This window comes from Lagopus leucura, unplaced genomic scaffold (genome assembly GCF_019238085.1).
Source record: "Lagopus leucura isolate 7727_CA_CO unplaced genomic scaffold, USGS_WTPT01 Super-Scaffold_100015, whole genome shotgun sequence".
NCBI classification, from domain to species: domain Eukaryota; kingdom Metazoa; phylum Chordata; class Aves; order Galliformes; family Phasianidae; genus Lagopus; species Lagopus leucura.
The window spans coordinates 3,679,254-3,699,822 of record NW_024962269.1 but is presented as its reverse complement, the minus strand read 5'-3'; the positions used below and the strand labels follow the sequence as shown (position 1 = coordinate 3,699,822).

At 39.2% G+C, this 20,569-nt stretch overlaps 1 protein-coding gene across 1 annotated transcript in view; it reads right to left on the bottom strand.

Annotated features, from left to right (window-relative positions):
• The window catches only part of THSD4 (thrombospondin type 1 domain containing 4), a 260,599-nt gene that overhangs the window by 205,840 nt on the left and 34,190 nt on the right, over positions 1 to 20,569 (bottom strand). The window contains exon 5 of the mRNA XM_042876137.1: positions 9,283 to 9,712. Within this exon, the coding sequence (XP_042732071.1) occupies positions 9,283 to 9,712 (430 nt within the window). The remainder of the gene's footprint in view (positions 1 to 9,282; positions 9,713 to 20,569) is intronic.

Below are 20,569 nucleotides of genomic sequence, written 5' to 3'. Positions count from 1 at the left end.
TTTTTTCTCTATCTCATTATTCTTCTTACCTTAGCTCCCTTTCTTGCAACAAAGATTAGATCTTGCAATCACACAGCGGTTTTGTGAATGTTAAATCAAACACTGTGGTAACAATTTCAATTAATGGCCCACAGAGAAGCCATTTTTTTCTACAATGAACATTTTTAAGGCAGGAAGCCAAAAGCTGAATAATAATTACATTAAGTAGTGTACCACTAATAACTGAGCTGCAGATCTATGTAGAGAACCTGGGGTAAACTAAAAGAGTAAATAATTCAGTAATTTTCCTAACACACAAGAGTTCCTTTATGATTGCTCACAAAACTCCAGTCCTAAAAGCCCTGAACCTGTGCCAGTTTGACTGTGTCACACTAAGCATCCTTTAGCAGCACTCTGCTACCCAAGAAGTAAACTATGCACCATCATAAGAAACTGCCACCAAAAAGTGACTCGGAGAGGTCTTAAATGGGCAGTCAAGATAGTGAGCAGGCTTGCTATCTGCAACTGATAATGCAACCAGAAATAGAGAAAACAGTACATTGCTTAGCATGGAATTTACTTAACACTGAAATTAAAAACAGAAGACAGTTTTCAGGAAGAGGCATGGGATCCTTCCCTGACTTCTACCCCCTACAGATCACCCAGCGCCTCACTAACACTGCAGTGATGGCTATAAAAAACAGGGGATTGGCTTCTCCACAACTACGAGTCAAGAATTGAAAGATAAAAAGTCTTATCAACATATCACTCGAAGGAAACTTTTATTAATTGAGCTTGCATGTTTCTACATCTACAAAATGATGCCCCGAAAGGTGTTATTTCTGGACAAATACACAGCAGACTCAATGAAGTGCAAGCTAAACAGACACAGACCATTGCAGCCTGACACTATTTACTTATTTATCACTACCACTTCAGCTGATTTATTTTTTTTTTAACTGTTGCTCCATTTTCAGCACTTCTGAGAGAGATCCTCCGACACAACCGTTCCTTTAGGAAAGAAAACACAGTCCTGCTCATGTAATCTTGCTTTTCTTTCCTCAGTTTTTACATGAGTTTTGACCATTTTTTGTTTGCAGGCTTAGAGCCTTGGTTAAAAATAATTTTAAAATTTTAAATTAAAAAAGCAAACAAAAAGCCTAAAAACTCCAGCAACAGCACTTCTAACAGACCACTTTCTCCTTTAGCAACCTTGGCTTAATTTTGGCAGCTTCTCCTATACTTACGTTTCCCTCTACTCACCTTTGTCAGTACAAAAAGAGACTGGGAGTGGCAGCTAATTTCTCTATAAATTCCTGCCATTATGGAATTCATGCTATTTTGACAACACACAGTTCACTACTATCAGTAGTCCTGAACTAATACCAGGAAAAAAGCACTCTCTTCATGTACGAAGACAGATACTGACATCTGACAAGAGGTCTTTTCTGTGCCTCTAATTAAAGGGAATTAGTAACAAATGCCTATAATGGCAATCTTTCAAAGAATACATATTTTGAAAATAAATTCAAGGGATTTCCCTTTAACAGTGTTTCTAGTCATCTGCAGCATCCCCTACTTCTAAAAACTGTAAGCAATTAAACTAACGAATAAAAAAGCAAATTTCTTGTTTGAATCATAAGAATACTGAGTAATTACACACCAGGATCTCAAAAACTTTTGTCAATATCACTTGACAAAAAGAAGCAAAGACAAGCTGGAATGCCTCAGAATATCTCCCACAGCGCTTGTCTATATTGATAAATGACTACTCAAATTTACAGTACTTTGTTAAGCAAATCTGCAGTTATGTCAGGAATGCAAGCAGCTGACTTTAGATGGTTGAAATTCTGAACTCCCAATTTTCACTGATTAGTTTCCTCTTGAAAACCTGGCACAGAGGTTTGAACAAGGTAATGCATCTCAACGTTCCACAGTCACGTTTTACACAGAAGGAAAACAATTGCTTCAGTTCAAAAAGCATCAAAACGAAGTTTCCGAATCACTCCATAATATTTCAAGTGCTGATGCTGCTATCAACAGCCGATTAAGTCACTGAGGATCTTCTTCTCCTCCTCCTTTCCTCTGTGACATATGCACTGTATGCTCGCAGAACAAAAAAAGGTAGCATCTCAGATGGTTCCAATTACTAAGTCAGACCTACTACTCCTAAGTTGCTGAAAAGTTTGGAAACAAATGTTTTAGCCAAATGATATGCATTTTGTTTTCAGTTTTAAGGCACTACAAAGAATTATTAACATTTTTATATCACATTATTACCAGGCATAATCGAGGGTCTGAATCTTCATCAATCGTTGGGCATGAATTCTTCATCATCCAACTTCAACCAGTACACAGACTTCTCTAATTTCACCGAACAACTAATTTAACAACTTCAGAACTTCATACTAATCCTCACAAAAAATAACAAGCTCAGAGCATCTCCTCTAATGAGATGCTCTCTCGGAGCATGTCCTAAAATCCTGACGTACTGCTGTTAACCATACCTTCAGCAGTGTTTCTGAACAGCAAAACTCAAGAAAATACATAGTATGAAGCTTACAGAGCCTCTGGAAAATTCAGCTCCCACAGTGCTTGTGTTAAACTCCATATTAATGATGCTGAATGTCTTTGGAATTGGCCCACTCTTATGCTAGAAGAGGGAAATTGGCTTCCAGGTTATTAACACCAAGAACAGACATAAGAATTCCTGAAGGTATTTAGGAGCAATAGCGTGAAACAAGACGGAAATTGAAAGCTTAGGTTGAACATCACAAGGAGTGTTTGGGAATTTTTACTAGAAGAAGGATTTCTACATGGATAGAACTTAGGCCATAGTCCTGAGCCATATTCATCATGGTTTGAGTTACGTGATATTTAATACCAAGTTATACATGACCACTGCTTCAAAAGCAGTACTATTTTCTACAGGGTAAACTTAACCACCATCAGTATGAGCACTCAGAACAGATCTTCCAAATGTACAGTGTGAATTCCACTTACTGTTTCACAACATTTGAGTGGAAAACATGGATGAAAGGGGGTGGTACCACTCATTAAACTAGAACAGCATGTCACAAAATGCTTCGAGCACTACTAAGTTGTGCAATTGACTAGTTTGGGCAACACTGGCCTTTCTAGTCTTATAAAAAGTGCAATTACTGTATGTGCAAACTCAACATATAATTTACTTACTGTGTCTTTGCAATAAAGCACTCACAGACTGACACATACTCTTGACTTTTTAGTGGGATATTTCAGTTTTACTGATTTGGTATTTAAACTACTGTAGGTGGTATTACATCTTCTGGAGCACTGCGTCCAGTTCTGGGCTCCCCAGTACAAAAAAGACAGGGATCTCTTGGAAAGAGTCCAGCGGAGGGCCACAAAGATAGTGAGGGCCTGGAGCATCTCTGCTATGAACAAAGGCTGAGTGAACTGGGTCTGTTCAGCCTTGAGAAAAGAAGACTGAGAGGGGACCTGATCCAGGTCTATAAATATCTAAGGTGTGGGGGGCAGAATGGCGAGGCCGGACTCTTTTCAGTGGTGAGTGGAGACAGGACAAGGGGAAATGGCCAGAAACTGGAGCATAGGAAGTTCCACACAAACATGCGCAAGAACTTCTTTACAGTGAGGTGACGGAGCACTGGAACAGGCTGCCCAGGGAGGTGGTGGAGTCTCCTCTGGAGATGTTCAAGACCTGCTCGGATGCCAACCTGTTCCTGTAGGGAACCTGCTTTGGCAGGGGGTTGGACTCGATGATCTCTGGAGGTCCCTTCCAACCCCTACAATTCTGTGACTCTGTGATCTTACTAGTATCTTTAGCTGGCTTTGGATGAAGATAAAATCTCATTGTTCCTATATGAAGCAGGCAGTTTACATGAGAGCATTACAGACCCCACTGATCACTTCTCCCTGGCCTGGAGAATAAAGGCTATGCCTGTACAGATATATACATTACAACATTTTTACATGATACCTAGCTTTTTAAGCCCATGATATGACAGGTTTTTGCACAACGGGGCATTAGAGCATGACTCTTGGACCCCTGCATGACAGGTTAGTTTAAGATAACTTGCATTTATTGATCAGATTACCTTTTAATTAACTTTTAATTTAAAAAAAATCAGAAGACTCCAGACATAAAAATAATTTTTGAATTGTGCGATTTTGCCTTGTTATGAACGTTTTACTGGATTAATAAAACATTAACCTAGCAATAATTACTTTGTATAAAGGAGCTGACTTTTTGTTCTGTTACTTCCTCGAGTAGAGAGCACATTGGTGGAATAAAACTGTCAGAGAAAACTTCTGAAATTATGCCAACATTTTCCCTCATGATTTAAGGCAGCCGGTTTCCCATAAGTTATTTAAATTCTAATAAAAATGTCATAATACACAGTTTTGTGCTAACACAGTCTTTTCACTTAAAGTGTCATAAAGTTCCACTGCAGAGATGCAAGGGAAACAACTGCAGTCTAAGAGCTCCATCAAAGATGTCTCTATGTGACTCAGCTGAATACAAGGGCAATTGATCAAGCTATGCGAGACATTTTATGAGTGACATCTCTGTGCCACTGCCAGGTAAGTTAAGACCGTATCTGTAATAATGCATTCTAAATTAATATTTATGAAGTTCTGCTGAAATATAATGCAAAGTATATTATACCTAAAGCAACATAAACCCATCTGAGCTTTTAATAATTTTCCTATACAACCACAGAATATCAGTGTACCAAAAGTAAATACAATCCTACAGTGTTCGAAGGAAAAATTCCTCACATAAAGTCAATATAAAATTCCTTCAGGAAGAGATAAGTCATCATAACCCTGCTTTTCCACTTATGTCAAACACCTACTCCATACAAATCTCAAAAAGAGAATAAACAAACTATGCAGTAGTTCTTCAGGAATTTTTTTTCGGTTAAAAAAAGAAGTTATCTTAAAGGTAAATAGTCCTTTATTTGTCATTACCTCAGAATTTGAACATCTCAACTACATCCTTGCAGCATTTGTGAAAAGGCCTTCTGGGAATTACATTTTCTGTTCTATACAATATTAAACATTTCCACTTACATCCGTTAAAAATTGGAATGTTGAAAATATTTCACTTTCTATATAGTGGAAAACTTAAAAAAAACACTCTTGCGCAGAATTCCAACAAGCTGGCAGCATGGCCCAAGATCCCAGATGCCATGGGAGCCTGCCAGTGCCCACCTGCATGGTTCAGTGACAGAGCATGTTCTAAACGGACTCAACTCACTCCTGTAGAACACTGGATTTCCATTAAATTAGGATTCTGCACCTAAAAAGCCTTCTGCTGGAAAATGGAATGACTCACACAACTCAAAATTAGTATCCCCATCATTAATATGCTATAGGAACTAAATGGAAGTATTTACCCCATCATGGCAGAGCTAGGGACTGGTCCTGGACCTCTTACCTCACCTCTGCTCTTCAACCACAACACCACTATTTTTGTGTAGCTCTTCGTGGTGAAAGTTGTACCTTAATTTCTCTGCCTATTTTTCCCCTACTTCTTACTGCACTGCAGCCAAATCACCATCTTGTTTGACACGTTTTGTCACCAGAGCATTTAAGCAGTCATGGTTACCAAGTGCCAGCAGACTGAGCTGCACTGGTGCAATCTGGACAGTGGGAAGTGCAGAACAGCAGAGGTAAGGAGCTGTCATGGTCAGCAGGGCCTTCTCCCCTGCACTTCCCCTAAGGATATCACATTAAGGGTGAATGCTTATCAGTAAGCTATCATTCATTGTACATCTTTGTATAACCAAGATGTTATAATTGCAATATAATCAAAAGAGTAAGGCAAAAGCAAACAAGGATCGCAAAAGAGAATAAGTAGAAGAGCTTACCCTTGGGTTGAGCTCACTAGAAGATACCAAAAGAGGAGGATCTCCAGAAGAGATCCTTCCCCTCTGGTAGCCAGCTCTTAAATAGGTCCAGGAGGGGTGGAGCCTGGCTCCACCCCTTCCGGCAGCACAGGTGAATTGCCTTCACCTGTGCTCCTCTGGCTGACTCAAGGCTCACCTCAGGTGATTAATCAGAGGTTCAGGCCGTGACTCAGCAGTTCCCATACAATCTTACAAAAATTATTTGAAATTATATAAAATTGATTTTTTGAAGGGTCACTTTCTGTTAATACTATCCAAGTAGGCTTGAACATCCTGAACTCTGAAAATTTCCTTGCAAGCACTCACTCCTCAGGCAGCCCTCAGTGTGAAGTTAATTTCCAAATACATTCACACACATCCAGACATTCGTGAAGAGCCAGCGACTTGGCAGTGTTTGAGAGAATCAGTAACAAGAAGTGTTCAGTAAATAAATGTTCCATTGGAGTTGTTTCCTTTGTTCTGGTGACAAACACCACAAACAAGCTGGCATTCAAACCCTACTTCACTCACACGCCCATATAATTCTCTTCCCTCTAATGCAGGAGGAAATAATGAAGATTTACTCATCACTCCTTCATTTTGGAGGTACAGAGGCTACGCTGGGAGAAGTTCAGTGCCTAACAAATAGCTTACATTCTCAGTAAGATCAGGCATTACTGTTTTGTGCACCAAGGACAGATGCTTACTGCTTGTTCGCTGCAGCTGTACACCCCGAGGTGAGCATGGACAAAGTGTATATGCAAGGTGCTGAGGAGAGGAAGCCACTTCTACGACGAGAGAATAGGTTTAATGGCCTGCCTAAACACTTTAATAAATAGAAGCACTTCCTCTGTTCTCCCTAGATCCCTAAGTTTAACTCTTATGAATCAAACTGTCAGTCATGTAAAATGAGTTTAGCTATTAATGAAAAAACAATAAACGTACAATAATGAGGAAATGACCTAATGGACCAAGGCAGATTGCCTTAATTCATTATTAATTAACTGCCTTTAGGAGAGACTGTAGAAAGAGTGGCTAAACACCGGGATAACTATTAACAGGACATTTTCCTCTCCATCAGTGAGATTTTCTGTTTTGATTTGTTCCGGAAAAGAGCTGAAAAAGAGAGAAAAGGAGACTGTTCTCTGCACGCTGTCAGGGCCTCTGGTACATGTCACTGCTGATAAATTAAATTAAAGTCCATGTACAGAAGCATTTAATCAGGAAGAACAAGCAAACAAAATGAAACACTATCAGCCTTGTTTTGCCCTCACCCTGGCCTTTATAAGACAAACCGTTCTTAGCAATTTCTTTTTCCTAGTCATATTAATTACCACATCTACAGAGAAAAATAACCTGAACAGCAGTTATAGCTTCTTTGAGGGAACAGAAATTCTGTTAAACAAAGAACATCACTGTGCCTACTGTTTCATTGCCCAGGAAGAGCTACTTCATCTCCAATTGCTCTTTCTTACTAAAAATCTCACACATATTTACAATGATTTCTTCATAATTGCACTTACACATGCAACCATGGCAATGATGAGCAACGATGAAGCAACGGTATGCTCGCTTATTTTCTTCTCTTCCTCTTTGAAGACTTCTGTTCAAACAATTGTTTCCAGAGTTAACATGAAAATATTTTTACTTATGTTCCCCTACTACCAATAAAAAATAGGCAGTGGTCAGACCACTCCTCACACTGACCTGCATGTTTCATCTCTAATTCAAAAGCTTGCAGCCCTCTTCTCTCCATCCTGCTTGTCATTCTTAACAAGATTTCTCAACAAACCTTCCTTCATCACTGAGGCTGTGACTGGTACTTTCCTCCACCTCATTTCTAATTTCTTTACCTATCTCCTGTTGCTTTCTGAAAAGGGCTCATTCCTGGAAACCTTTATATTACTTCTTTAGGTCAGGCAGAATGTTGTCCAACTTTTTGCCTTGATGCAGTAATGTGCAAAATAAACACAGGGAAATGCAATATATCAAAAAGAATCACTAATCCCATGCAAAAGCTTATCACAGGGTAGTAAGAATCCCTAGAGTATTTCAAAGCAATGTCTAAGTGTTGGATATAACCATAATGAAAGGTTTATTAGTAAGAACAGAATTCAGGCACCAGCCACTGAGAAATCTGTATATCACTTAAATGCATGTGAGCAAACTCAGCACTGACAACTTACCAAATTAATGCCCACTATGTAGGTTTATTGTTTCTTCCCTTCAAAAAACAGAAGCAGACTTTCCAAAGCAGCAATATGTAACGAGGACTATACTGAGAAGCTCAAAGCAACCCTTCCATGCTTTCCCTTTCAGAAAAACACACAGACTTTCTTGCCATTAGTTCTCTTCAATCAAATGCTTTAGACTCAATTAGAGGACTTTATTCTTAAATAAAAAAATATGTAATAATTACTACACTCATAGCCAAAAAGACATTCATCTGTCTTGTTTAGGTTATGCTTTTGTTATCCTAATCATATTCTGTTGCTACCATCTCTGCTCTGCAGGCAGGATTTCTAGCAGGCAGAAGAACCACACGTTCCCTCATGTAGGCTCCTGAGTTAGCGACTGAGACCACTCTTGAATGCCCTGCTTCTAATACCCAGCAGGGGCTTGTTGAATTCTCTGACGCTATGTTAGAATAGCAGCCCCAGCAAGACACAGATATTAGGAAAAGATACATTGGAAATGCTCAGACATTGACAGAAACTGAATTTTTTCATTTTCCATCATTTTTTCATGATGGAAATTGCTTGTGGGGAGAAATACTAAAACTTCACTTGCCTCCCACACACAATGGGAGATTGCCCCAGAGCTTAGAGCTACACCCAGCCGAACATTTTTTGAATGAAGCAATAACACAATAAGTTTTATTTAAAAATTAACACAGAACAGATTTTCTCTCCAGAAAGCTAGGAAGCCAAAAATCAGAGCATGTGGAGCTTGGATGCTGATGCAGTACCATAAAAAGATACTGGTGTGATAAAGGCTACTGGTAGCTGGCTCCAATGCTACTTAGAGCAGGAATAGCACTCCCAGAATTTTAGCCTTATTTTATGGGACTGAGAAGTAAGATGCTGCATAATATGGCCTATCCCAATCCCATTTCTCCATTATTTGTATGGAAAAAAAATTCAGTGTTTCTGTGACTTAGTTTCTCCCTCTATCAATTCGGAATTGCCTATACTGGTAGGTTTAACGACTGCTTAAAATGGTTTCAGGTAATTACAGTATTGCACATCTACTTTTAGTATTCAAAAATACACTTTTAAATTAATTAATAATACTCATAAAATTCATAAAAAACAATGCGCATCTTAACTTCTTGACTACATGAAAATTTAGAATACCAGGGGAAACTAACAGTTGTCTAAAAAATTAAATATAAGAAATACAGACTTACGTTTGTGTTGCAGAGTTTATATTGCTTGTAGGTGCCAACACATACAATAGCTGCAGCCCTTTGAGGCTGGGGCTGACCCTGGACCATCAGGTGTGATGCAGACCCATGAAGAGTGGAGTCACTGCTATGAAACAAGTTCTGAGATACAGGAAATGAAGATGACTGATAAACTGAAGGTCCCAGGACCTGGTGACCAGCCTGAGGCCCACCTTCTTCTTGATAAAGGTTCCCATGTTGGAGCGAAGGGCTGGCTGGCTGGCTGTAAGTATTTATGAGACTTGGACTCTGATGAAATACGTTGTTCCTTGATGACTGACGCTGCCTTCGAAGTTTCTGAGGCTGCTGACCAGTATCAGTTTGTAAAGGTAAAATGTATGGCACTTTTCCATATCCATATTTTCCTGGACCAATAGGATTTCTATTTCTGCTTCTAAAATCAGAGAGAGAAAGAATGGTTACTAATTCATAAGTGAAGCTTTTAGATACTCATAATTTGCCACTTGTCTAAATTTTCAGTGCAAAGCAATAGTGGAAGGACAATGTTGTTCTTTTCAACCCTAGTACTCTCCTTGAAGATGGAAATTCTCAGAATCTTCTAAAATTCATAACCATGTTCTTGAAGAGCTTGGGATACATAACAGCAGGGAATCCCTGCTGTGAGCCTGGGTAACAACAGGGGAGATTTTGAATTCAGTATAGCAGAGATCATTAAACATTTGCATACATCTAGAAGGCCTCCTGTGATTCTGCTTCAACTGCTACTCAACAGATAGAAACAGGGTGAGGAACATCAAAATATTATAAGACCACTGGAAAAATCAACAAATATTCTTTCTACAGTACAGTTTACTTTTTCTCAATCTTTAGCCAGTAGATTTGAATTGTACCTCTTAGAAATCCAAGAACCAGGCACTGAGTCAGGAGGACACAGGGGTCCAAGGAGTGAGATTCACTCATAATGAGTATTTAATGGACAACCTCAGATTCAGGACATGGAATCAGCATCGCAAAGGGATGCTGTCTGATCATGTGCATGTCCCATCCCTGGGTACTGAGCCATAAGCTTGCCAGGAGCACTGGCCAGCAGCGGGTGCTCACTGAGAGGTAGCTCCAAACACCCACAGAAACAAAGGACTCAGTCTAAAAACTCAGCTCCAACCTACAAGCTAAAAAGCGCAAAATGAATAACACGTTTGAAGCATACAACTCAAAAGGGTTAATCCTGGAATTTTATCTGCAAGCAATAGGCCCATTTGCATTTATTTTCCTTGCCATCCCGCACAGTATCACGTCAGGACTTGATCTCTACTGCTGCAGTCTGAAGAAGTAAGTTGGCAAAAATATCCCTTCCAGTAGAGAGCAATGTGTGAATACAGATGTTCTGAGTAACCTTTGCAGCTCAGCATAGGAGACACTCTTAAAATAGAAAAAAGAAAAAAAAAAATCTTTTTCTTTCCATCCATAAAACATATTTATATATATTTAATATGTATAAAATAACAGACTCGAACTGCAATGAAAACCAAAGGCACTAAATTGACATACTTTCCAGAAACTGAAATGTTACAGATGTCAGCCAGCCAACAGATCAAAGACTTTTCTTTAGGTTTGTTTTTTCTTGTGTTTGTTTTCTTCCTCACTCTTAGGTTCTCCCAAGACCTTTGTTACATGGAAACCATGGAAGTCACTTAACATTCTAGCTTTATGGCCGCGTGGGGCTTTTAATCAATCTTCCTGGCTCAAGGATGTGTGAACAAGAGTGCTGATTTACCCTGGCAGATAAGCAGACAACACTCTTGAGCTGTTTATAGCAGTTAATCTGCTCTATGACCATGATGGTCATTGTTGAGGTAGGTTTTTGATGGTTTCAGCTGAGAAAAGCAATACAGTGCTTTATAGCATTAAGGGAGGAAAAAGTAAGTGTTCTTTAAGAGGACAGGAGAGGAAATAAAGAGAATTATGAACGGCAATTAGTTCAGAAGTTGAGGCTAAAGTGAACTGGATTTAAACAGCCACTATGCGGTGTGTGGTTTGTTTGTGCGGAGCTTTTTTAATAGCCAAATCATTTGATTTCTCAATTTTAACATAGCATCTCTTTTCCAGGTAAAACAAATTTTAAACAAAAGTCATCCTTCCTTCACATCCTAGGCATGTTTTGGCAATTTGGAAAAACTACGGAATTATAGTTCTCAGGAAGCATCTTAGACTTTGGAGCAAACCGGCTCATCTTGGGAAACAGATACAAGTCCTTACACTTCCCCTAGTCTCTAATGAAACTGACCAACAGCAGTTTCTTGACTGCAATTTTGCGCCACTGCCTTCAAAGTGTGGATACAGGCTGGCAAGTCTATTGCAATTCGTTTTTAAAATGTATGATCTGCTGTCAGGTTGCTTGCATTTGGCACCAGGAAGAGAAAGCTGAGAATAACAGAGCAGTAAGCGATTTTCAGACCAGAGGAATGGTAGGAATACGCCTCTGTCTCAGCCATCTAAATGCCAAATTCTTTACAGCTACAAACACTTCCACAGAGGAGCAGCAAGGCACATCGCCTGACCTGCCTGGAGGAACTGCTGCTCACAGACCAGGAGAGGTCAAGCAAGAGGGCAAAAACGAGACTGATGTTTGACTGGTAACCTCCAGTTCAGGGTCATGAATGAGAACTGAAAATAACTGAAGGATATGCAAGAAATGACAAGCAAACTAGGACTCTTCAGCATGGAAAAAGACAAAAGGGCAAACAGCAGTCTTAAATACAGCATGAGCATACTAGCTGAAAGGTTAAACCCATGGCTGAGAGCAGAAAATGACCAAAAGCTGCTGAAATCTCATTGAATTAACTGCAAACATTTGAAAAAATTGATTTTGAGGGATTTCGCATTGAACGGCGGATGTTCAACAACTCTTAGAACTGAAAGCAGTAACAATGTTCTCACTGCTAATTCCTATTTCATCTTGGCTTTTTTTTTTTTAAACACTACAACTTGGGAATTTTGCTGAAGTCTCCACAAGTTTACTCTGCTCAGGTTGTGCAGGAAGTAAGGTCTGGAATTTTTGTTGGAATACAGTTTTCATGAAATGGAAGGTTAACTTCTTGTAGCTGGGAACTTCAAGTTTCTTTCAATGTACAAACTGCTGGAAACAACATGGAACACTCAACCTCTAATTATTAACATCTTTATCAGTATGTATGCATTCATTTAAACCACTACTGCCTGGATGGAAACTAGTTGGAGCTCTGTGTTTTGCCTTAAAGCACCTTTCATTCACACTTGGCAACATCCTTAAAAACTGGGAATGAAGTTTGTTGCAATGTAATTAAGAACACTGTAAAAATAGCATGGTGGTAATTAGCTTTTATATTCCTTGGGGAGTGTCAGGTAGAATTTATGATGTCATGCAGTAACAGGGAGGGAACATTTAGTAGTTCCATAAATGAGGAAAGAACAATGGGGAGAGGGCATTCAGGGGGTAGGAAAGAGGAGGAAAAATCAGACAGTGGCTATCATTAGCTTAATAATTAGAATTAAACTAACTTTCTTGACACTGTTTGGTTTATGCTAATTCAACTCAGCTCTGATCTATCTGTGGGAGATGGAACTAAGTCAAACCCTGACAGCTTACTGGCTGTTTTGAGTTGACAGTTGCATTTTGCTTACCTTCTTCTCATAACCCACATTACACACTTCTCACCACAACGTGGTTTGGAAGCCCCTCTTCATGGTTTTGTTCTTTTTGTTTGTTTGCATCACAACATAAGTCACAAGTGGGTCAAGAAGATAGCAGCACTCCCCTAAACCTATGCATGTCCAAGTATGCTAAAAACCAACAGGCTTATCTTTCTCAGTGTAGCAGCGGATGTTGCCACAGGAGCAATGTTAAATTTACCAATCACATCTGTTGACAAAATCACAATTTGTCAACATCTCTCACACAAACAATCAGAAAGCCCACTATGAGAAAGATCTAAGCATTAAACAACTCTGACAAAGCTTTTAATGCAGAAAAACAAAGAGGGAAATTATGCCACTAAGGACAGAATTGTCATCTAAAGCCAAATTACTGCTTAATAGAAAATATATGCTGAAAAGTGAGCAGCAGCACTAAGTGTTTCATGTCAAACGTAGCCAGTAGACATCTCTGATCTATTATATCCATCTCAAGTAGAGGCATAACAGCTGTTTACTGCAGATCTGGCAATCTTCTTGGGCAGAATTCCCACATACACACCTCCCTGATAGTTCAGACAAACTGTTTAGCACTTTGATAACCAAAATGATGAATACCTTTAAACTTAAGCCAACCTAAATATAAGCTTGAATTTAAAAATACATTTGCCCAGACAAGTACAAGAAATCAGTCTTTGAGCTGTTAGTGTAGGATTATAGGAAACATATCTCTCAATAGTTATTGTTAGCTGGTATTCTTGTCTGTTAACAATCCCTCTCGTGTTAGGGACAAGTCAGCTGACTTCACCAAGAACTCAGCCCTCACAGCACCAAAAAGGAAGTTTCTTTTTCCAACTGTAGCTCTGAGCATACCTGCCGCTCAACAGGCAAATAACCACATTATCATCGCTTCTGAGTTTAGGAACTAAGAACAAAGCTTTGAACCTCAAGTGTTCTCAAGGTTCACTAAGAAAGAAGTACTTACGGAGCCAGTGGGCAGGCAGGTTATCTGTACTGAACGGAAACCCTCTTTGATCCAAGGACACACAGCATCTTTAAAATGCACAAGCAAGATTACTGATTTCCTTGCACCTGCTCTCCAAAGTGCCCTTCACAAAGCCTCTCTCCCAAACAAATACCTTCTCATTTTTCCCCTTTTTCATCACTTCCTTCCTTCTTACATTTATCCCATAGTTCTCTATGCAGAGGTTCCCTGGCTCACTTCTACCTGCAGCATAACTTGTTCTCTTTCTCTTCTGATATCAGAGTGAATAAAGAATGCATTTTACATTAACTTTGCAGCACTTCCTTCCACTTGCCTATCAAAATACTTCTCTTGTAAATGAAAAACTACAAGTTTGAAGATTAGCAAAAGCTCTTACTGATAACATCATAGAAGACGTGACCTCTGGTTGAAACGATGTCTTAAAATGAACCCAAAGGGGCTGCAATTCCTGCATTTTCAGATACCAACCTCTCACTCAATAATAATTCATGGAATAAGATAAAGTTCTTGAAACTTCCCTAAGGTAACATCCTTGAGCCACTAGTTTCACTAGAGATGAGGAAAAACTGCACAGCAGCTACAGGTACAGTGACTTAAATGTTCTTAAGCACACAGTAAGGCTTACTTTAAAAAGGCTGTCCACCACATATTTTTGGCTGCCTTACATCACTGGCTTATCCTGGTCATAACTGCCATCAAGTTTATACCTCATAGCATTTTAGCAGATTCCCTCACAACTATCATTTTTAATGAAAAGGAATGACAAACTGGTCCTGGGAAATGTATTTCCATCTGCTCACAACAGCCAGGTTGATGACATCAAACCACACTCTGTGTCACCTCTCAGTACAGCACTACGGCCGTGTGCAGTTCTGCATTCCAGATACTCACTTTTCACCAGCTTTAAATCAATCTGGAGAAAATCACTTAAACATGAATGAAAGAAGCAAGCCCTTTGACTTTGCTTTATGTTATGAAAACGCTGGAAAACAGCCCTAAAGTGGTGAGCGGTTAACTTTGCCAAATGTTTGGTCACAAGAGAGTTAAATCATCCCCATCGGGAATCTATCAGACACTGGAAAGCAGAGCCATCATCACCAAATATTTTTGCAACATTACACCAAATTATTCACATTTCATCAACACATTTTGTCACAATTCAAATGGTGTAGGCATTCCTTTCACAATGATTTTCACTATCAAGGTAACTAAAACAATGTAACTAAATAATTTGTTTTACATTCTTTGTAACTTCAGTAACCACAAAGTGATTTCTGGATATTTGCTATTCCCGAGCTCTCCACAGAATTCCCCAAACCAAGTTGGTTTTTCCTGGTACAATACAGATAATTTAAAAGGTTATTAGGTAAACTGTATCTTGGATTAATACATGGCAGATGCACACTGTCTACCATAAATTAATTCTTCCACCCACAGAGATCTTTGCTAATACTCCAGTTCAGCACAGAAGCGATGCACTCAGTGCAGTCACCCTACGCTGCCTTTTGCTGATCTCCCAGCCAGTGCTGCATAATCTCAGCTGTGTTTCCATGCTGCAATAGAGCTAGTTCTGCCCCTTAACTCTGAGGTCTGATTGAATAATGAAGCCATGTAATTAGCAGGTTATGCAGCTGAAATCTGACACAAGTGACTACATAACCCTGTTGAGATGCGTTATAACAACCACGGGAGCTCTGCTGCACTTCCATCCCTCTCTGAGCACTCAGTCATTCACTGCAGAAATGTACTGTCATGTCTTTGAGAGTATACATGTAGTGGCCCCACTTCTCCACCTCTCCTCCAGTCATCCCACTTCAGGAAAGGATGAAACACACATAAGAAGAAATTTTTCAGGGTGGCTTGCAGTTACAGTCTCATGTTAGGTTTTTACCTTCAGTAATCCCATTCAAAGTGTGCTCACAGTACCATAATAAAAATTGATACTCATTAATAATAAAGCAAGATGCAGAGCTTACCAGGGCATTAACACTCAGACGAGAGATGGGACAGCACAAAGCCAATCTGAGGCCAGAAGGACTTCAGTTAGCTATTCATTCTGCCAGGAAGTTCCTCTCAGGGAGGTTTTTATCACCATTAGATGCTTTGGAATTTTATTTAGAAGGAAAATAAACATCTCTCTCATACAGCTTTAAATCCCCTCAAGTGCTACCAAAAAGAATTCTTTGATTATCACTGCTGATAGGAGATTTTTCTTAAAATTTCTTCTCAGGAATAGATCAAATCCATCGATTCTCTTCCTTCCCTTACAAGCTTTTATAATAGTGTTATGCTTGGGCTACAGTGCACCGTGTTTTCTTCCCATTAGGAAAATAACAAAAGGAGGGATGGCTAAGTACTCGAGCAGAGGTTTCTATTCCAAATATGAAAAAAGAAAAAAAAAAAAAAAAAAAAAAAAAAATGTCCACATCAATGAGTAGAAAGCCTGAGGACTTGAGAAAACACTGCCTGCCTCCTACCTGACTGTCTACATCTGTCCCCCTCTACAAATTGGAGCCAACTAGAACAGATCACAAAAACTACATCAGATCATGCAGCTAATGATGCTTGGATTGGTTGAGGAAACAACAACTGAATTGTCCCTTTAGAGGTTAATTTTCAACCTGACAACTGAATAAGGCACGTTTGCCTGGTCAAAAAGAGGCAAAAGAAATATCTTACTAAAGGAAGCTCTGTTTTAGATGTTTAAAGGCATTTAATGATACACTCTTCCTTCCCATTGCTCACAGACCCAGAAATGCACACTGACTCTATACAGGGCACAGCCTAGCACAGGAGACATTCACGTCAGCTGCTGGCAGCAGAACAAAGAATACAGAGCTATGGCCATGTGAGAAGTTGATGATTTTGGGAGTATTTCCTCACTGCAAATTTTTCCTCTCATTCCTCTTCCAAATATAAAAAGAGCTTTAGGGAAATCCTTTCCTTATTAATATATTTCTTTAAACATACACTATTTATGTAAGCCTGCTTTACCTATTTCATTATTCTGGTGATAAATGTAGTTTTTCCTTTCTGCTAGTACAAGCCACGCGTGCCGGTGTGAAACCCAGCACAAAGCACCCTGAGTGCTTACAGATGTGGATGCAAAGTTCTGTCTATCCATAATGACACTCCACTTGCAGGGAAAATAAAGGTGGCAACTGTAAACACCAGCTGAGACTGCTGAAAAACAAAATAAGAGGAAGCAAGTCCAGTTACCTCTTATTGGTCTAATCCAAGTATTTTTAATGCTGCTTAGCAGCTGACAGTTCAGTCTGTCCTGGGAGGGTGTGGGACGGATGATTGGGGGAGAGCAGCACATAGCACAGGTCCCGCCTAGAGCCAAGCAGTCAGTATGCACGTGGAAAGAAGACAAAACCACAGTTCTATCACCAAAATAGAGACTGGGAAATGCAATACTTTAGAAGTACTAAAACCGAGCCCATGGATGATATTTCCTTTCAAGACGCATTTTCTCTCTTAAAACATTTGCTATCCTTTGGCATGTCCTTATTACTTTTCCACATGTGCCTCTTTTTAAAGATGTCAAAATGCAGTCATACTTTCACATTATCTTCTCGCTCTCATTTGTTCTTATGGTACAGTATGCTCCACACATTTTATCTCGATGAAGTATAAACAAGACTTTCCTAATGGGAACCCAACACTTCCAGGCTGAGAAGAGCTCCCTCTTTATGTGTTACCACCCTCATCCTGTAACTAGAATTTCCTAACACATTTCACTTATGCAAGAACTCAATTTACAGCACAATGATGACAAGGAGAGCACGTGAACTTCAGAAATCATGCTCCTAATTGCAGGTACCTCACATCTGAGCTTTAGGGAGCCCTGGCTGCTAGCCTAACAAGCATAAATGAACTAGCTATCAAAAGCTGTATATGTCCTTCTTCATAGACAAGGTACTTTACACTTTATCATATATAAATTATATTTTGAATTTTACTAAATAAATGGAACTGTTCTTTACCTGGAAACAGGCGGATAACTTTTCCACTTGTTGCTGAATGGCACACATACATTTGGCTGCTCTGAAGGACTGCTATTGCTGTTAAAATGTGTTTGTCTTGGAAGCAATCCCATTTCATCTTACCACACCATCAAATGTGAGCTTATCTCAGTCACAAATGCTCATCCCTCTTCTATTATTTTATGAAAATCTCCTAAAATGATAACTTCATATGAAAGTCCAAAACAGTAAATAGGAATATCCCAAAAAGTTTCCCCTCAGTGTACACACTGTGAAAGCACAGATTTTATTTTCAATAGCCTGACATCATTTTCCATTATTACCCATTCAGTGAACACTGAACACTGTTCTACAGTATAAAAGCCATATCTAGAATAACTTAATGTTTCAAAATTCATTTTCTATTATACCACTAGGACCAGTAATTGCCTTTGTGAGGAAGGATTATCCTTGGGACTTTGTAAATTAAGAAGAGGTTTGTCATTTTAATAATTTTATTTTCAAGAAAAATCTTTGTTCTCATTCTGTTTTTACAGTCACCACCAAAGAATCTGAAAGTTATGCAACACAGCAGAATTAAAGCCACCAGGGACCCTCCTAATACAAGATGGAAATAACCTATTACGCAAATAAGATTAAAACACTGACCTTAAATCCAGTCTTTTGCCAAGGGGCAGTGAAAGGGCAGTGGGGGTGGAAGTCTACTGTGGTACAGAAGCTTGCACTGTGCTTAGGAAAGTACAAGAATTTTCAAAACCAAAGACCTCCATCGTACAGTAAAGTGGAGTCATAGCACATACTACAATCATTTCAGTATTTCATATTGCAAGGCTAAGAAATAACATCGCTTCACTTCTGCAAGCAGAAAAAATTGCTTTCTGCTCCTCGCCCTCATTTTCCAGCCATAACTGTTGCAGTTACTTCAAACTGTTCCAGTCTCTCCTGGCCTGCAGAGGCCACCAGAGCCGCAAGGGAGAGCCCAACACAGGAGCCCTAGCTGTGCCAGCAGCCTGGCAGCAGGTCTGCTGCAGAGGCCAGGCCAGCTGGGATTTCCTTGGATACTGGAAGCGCCAAGGGCTGGAGCAAACTGGCTTTGAATGACTTTGAGCCGATGGTGCAAGGCCAAGCTTCCAACATGAGTAATAACTCAGCTATGTACTACAACCTGTATCTGCTACACTGCACAGCTGAGAACAGAAGTCCATTATGCTAAATGGTTCAGTAGGAAAACAGAAAAAAATAAAATACGACTTTTGTCTCAATTCAGTCCTGTTAATACCGCCCAGAGAAACCTACCTCTGGCACCCTTTGTGCTTTCATAAGAAGATCAATAGTATTACAATCAGCAATATTACAGTTACACTCAGAACTTCTAGGCCATCCATCTGCACCGGTTTGAAAGCAAGAAAGAAAAAGTGAATAAAGGAAATGGCTAACACGTAGGACGAACAACATCTGAACATCTGGTCCCACTCTGAAATTTTTCTTTATTGAGACAAACAGAAGGAAAAGAGCTTAATTTCTAATTTCAAATATTCTTGCAAGGGCTGAGGATGTCTATATCATCAGAAGTAAGAGAGTGATGCTGTCCTATTTGAGGCAGGCTGGAACACTGCCTCAGGGTTATGTTTCCTTTCTTGGCGTGGGCCAGTCAGATATCTTTAAAAAGGGGAAAGGAATTATGGTTGACTGCTTCACCTAACAGTCTTAAAGAAGAATATAGGAAAAAAAGAGACATAAAAAAAGAAAAAGTCTAACAAAAAAATATCACCCCATGTGTTTTCCAAAAGAGGGCTGAGAGGAGAATAACCAGAGAACTCCCACCTGCTGGAACACATAATCTGAGGGAAGAAATACAGAATACACAACTTTTGGGAACATCCCCTCCCACAGGATCTTCCATGCCTGCCCTCCTCAATTTCCAAAATGGAAATGCATCTGTTCTCTTTTCACTGATAGATAGAAAGATAAAAGCTAACAGTTTTAGCCATAGCAAATGGCAGACTGGTTTCTAATAAGTGTTTTTCCAGAAAGGAGAGGTTGTTGAAAATAATTGTAACAGCACAGTTCCATCTAGCCTTAAAAGCTGAACAGCAAATAGTGCAAAACTGATACACACAATGTTTAAAATAGTTTATGTGTTTAAAAAATCCACCTTTTTTTTTGTTTGTTCCAGACAGGAAATTTTGCTAAAAGCTAGAAAACAAAAGAAGGGGAAAGAGAAAATACGAAGTGCATAAATAAAACTCTGAAAAAAAAGGGGAATAAAAGGAAAACAAAACCAGTTTTGATCAGAAAAAGTGAAAAGACGGTACTCATTCTTCACCAAAAGTTTCATAAATCTTTTTTTCAATCAATTGATATCAGAATGACTATTGAAATCAAGATTCCAAGCTGTTACTTGTTAAGATTGTTCTCGTTATGGAGAAGATGGGAACATCAAAAAAAAGATAAAAATATCACAGTAAATTATGAAGCAAATTTTAAAGGTGAATAAAATCTGCCCAGGGCAGTTACAGAACTATTATGACTGTCCTTTCTTGGGTATCATCACCTCAGAAATAATGCCTTCCACAGAAGACAGTACACATTATTAAAGATTAAAGCTGGCTTTTACCATCTATTA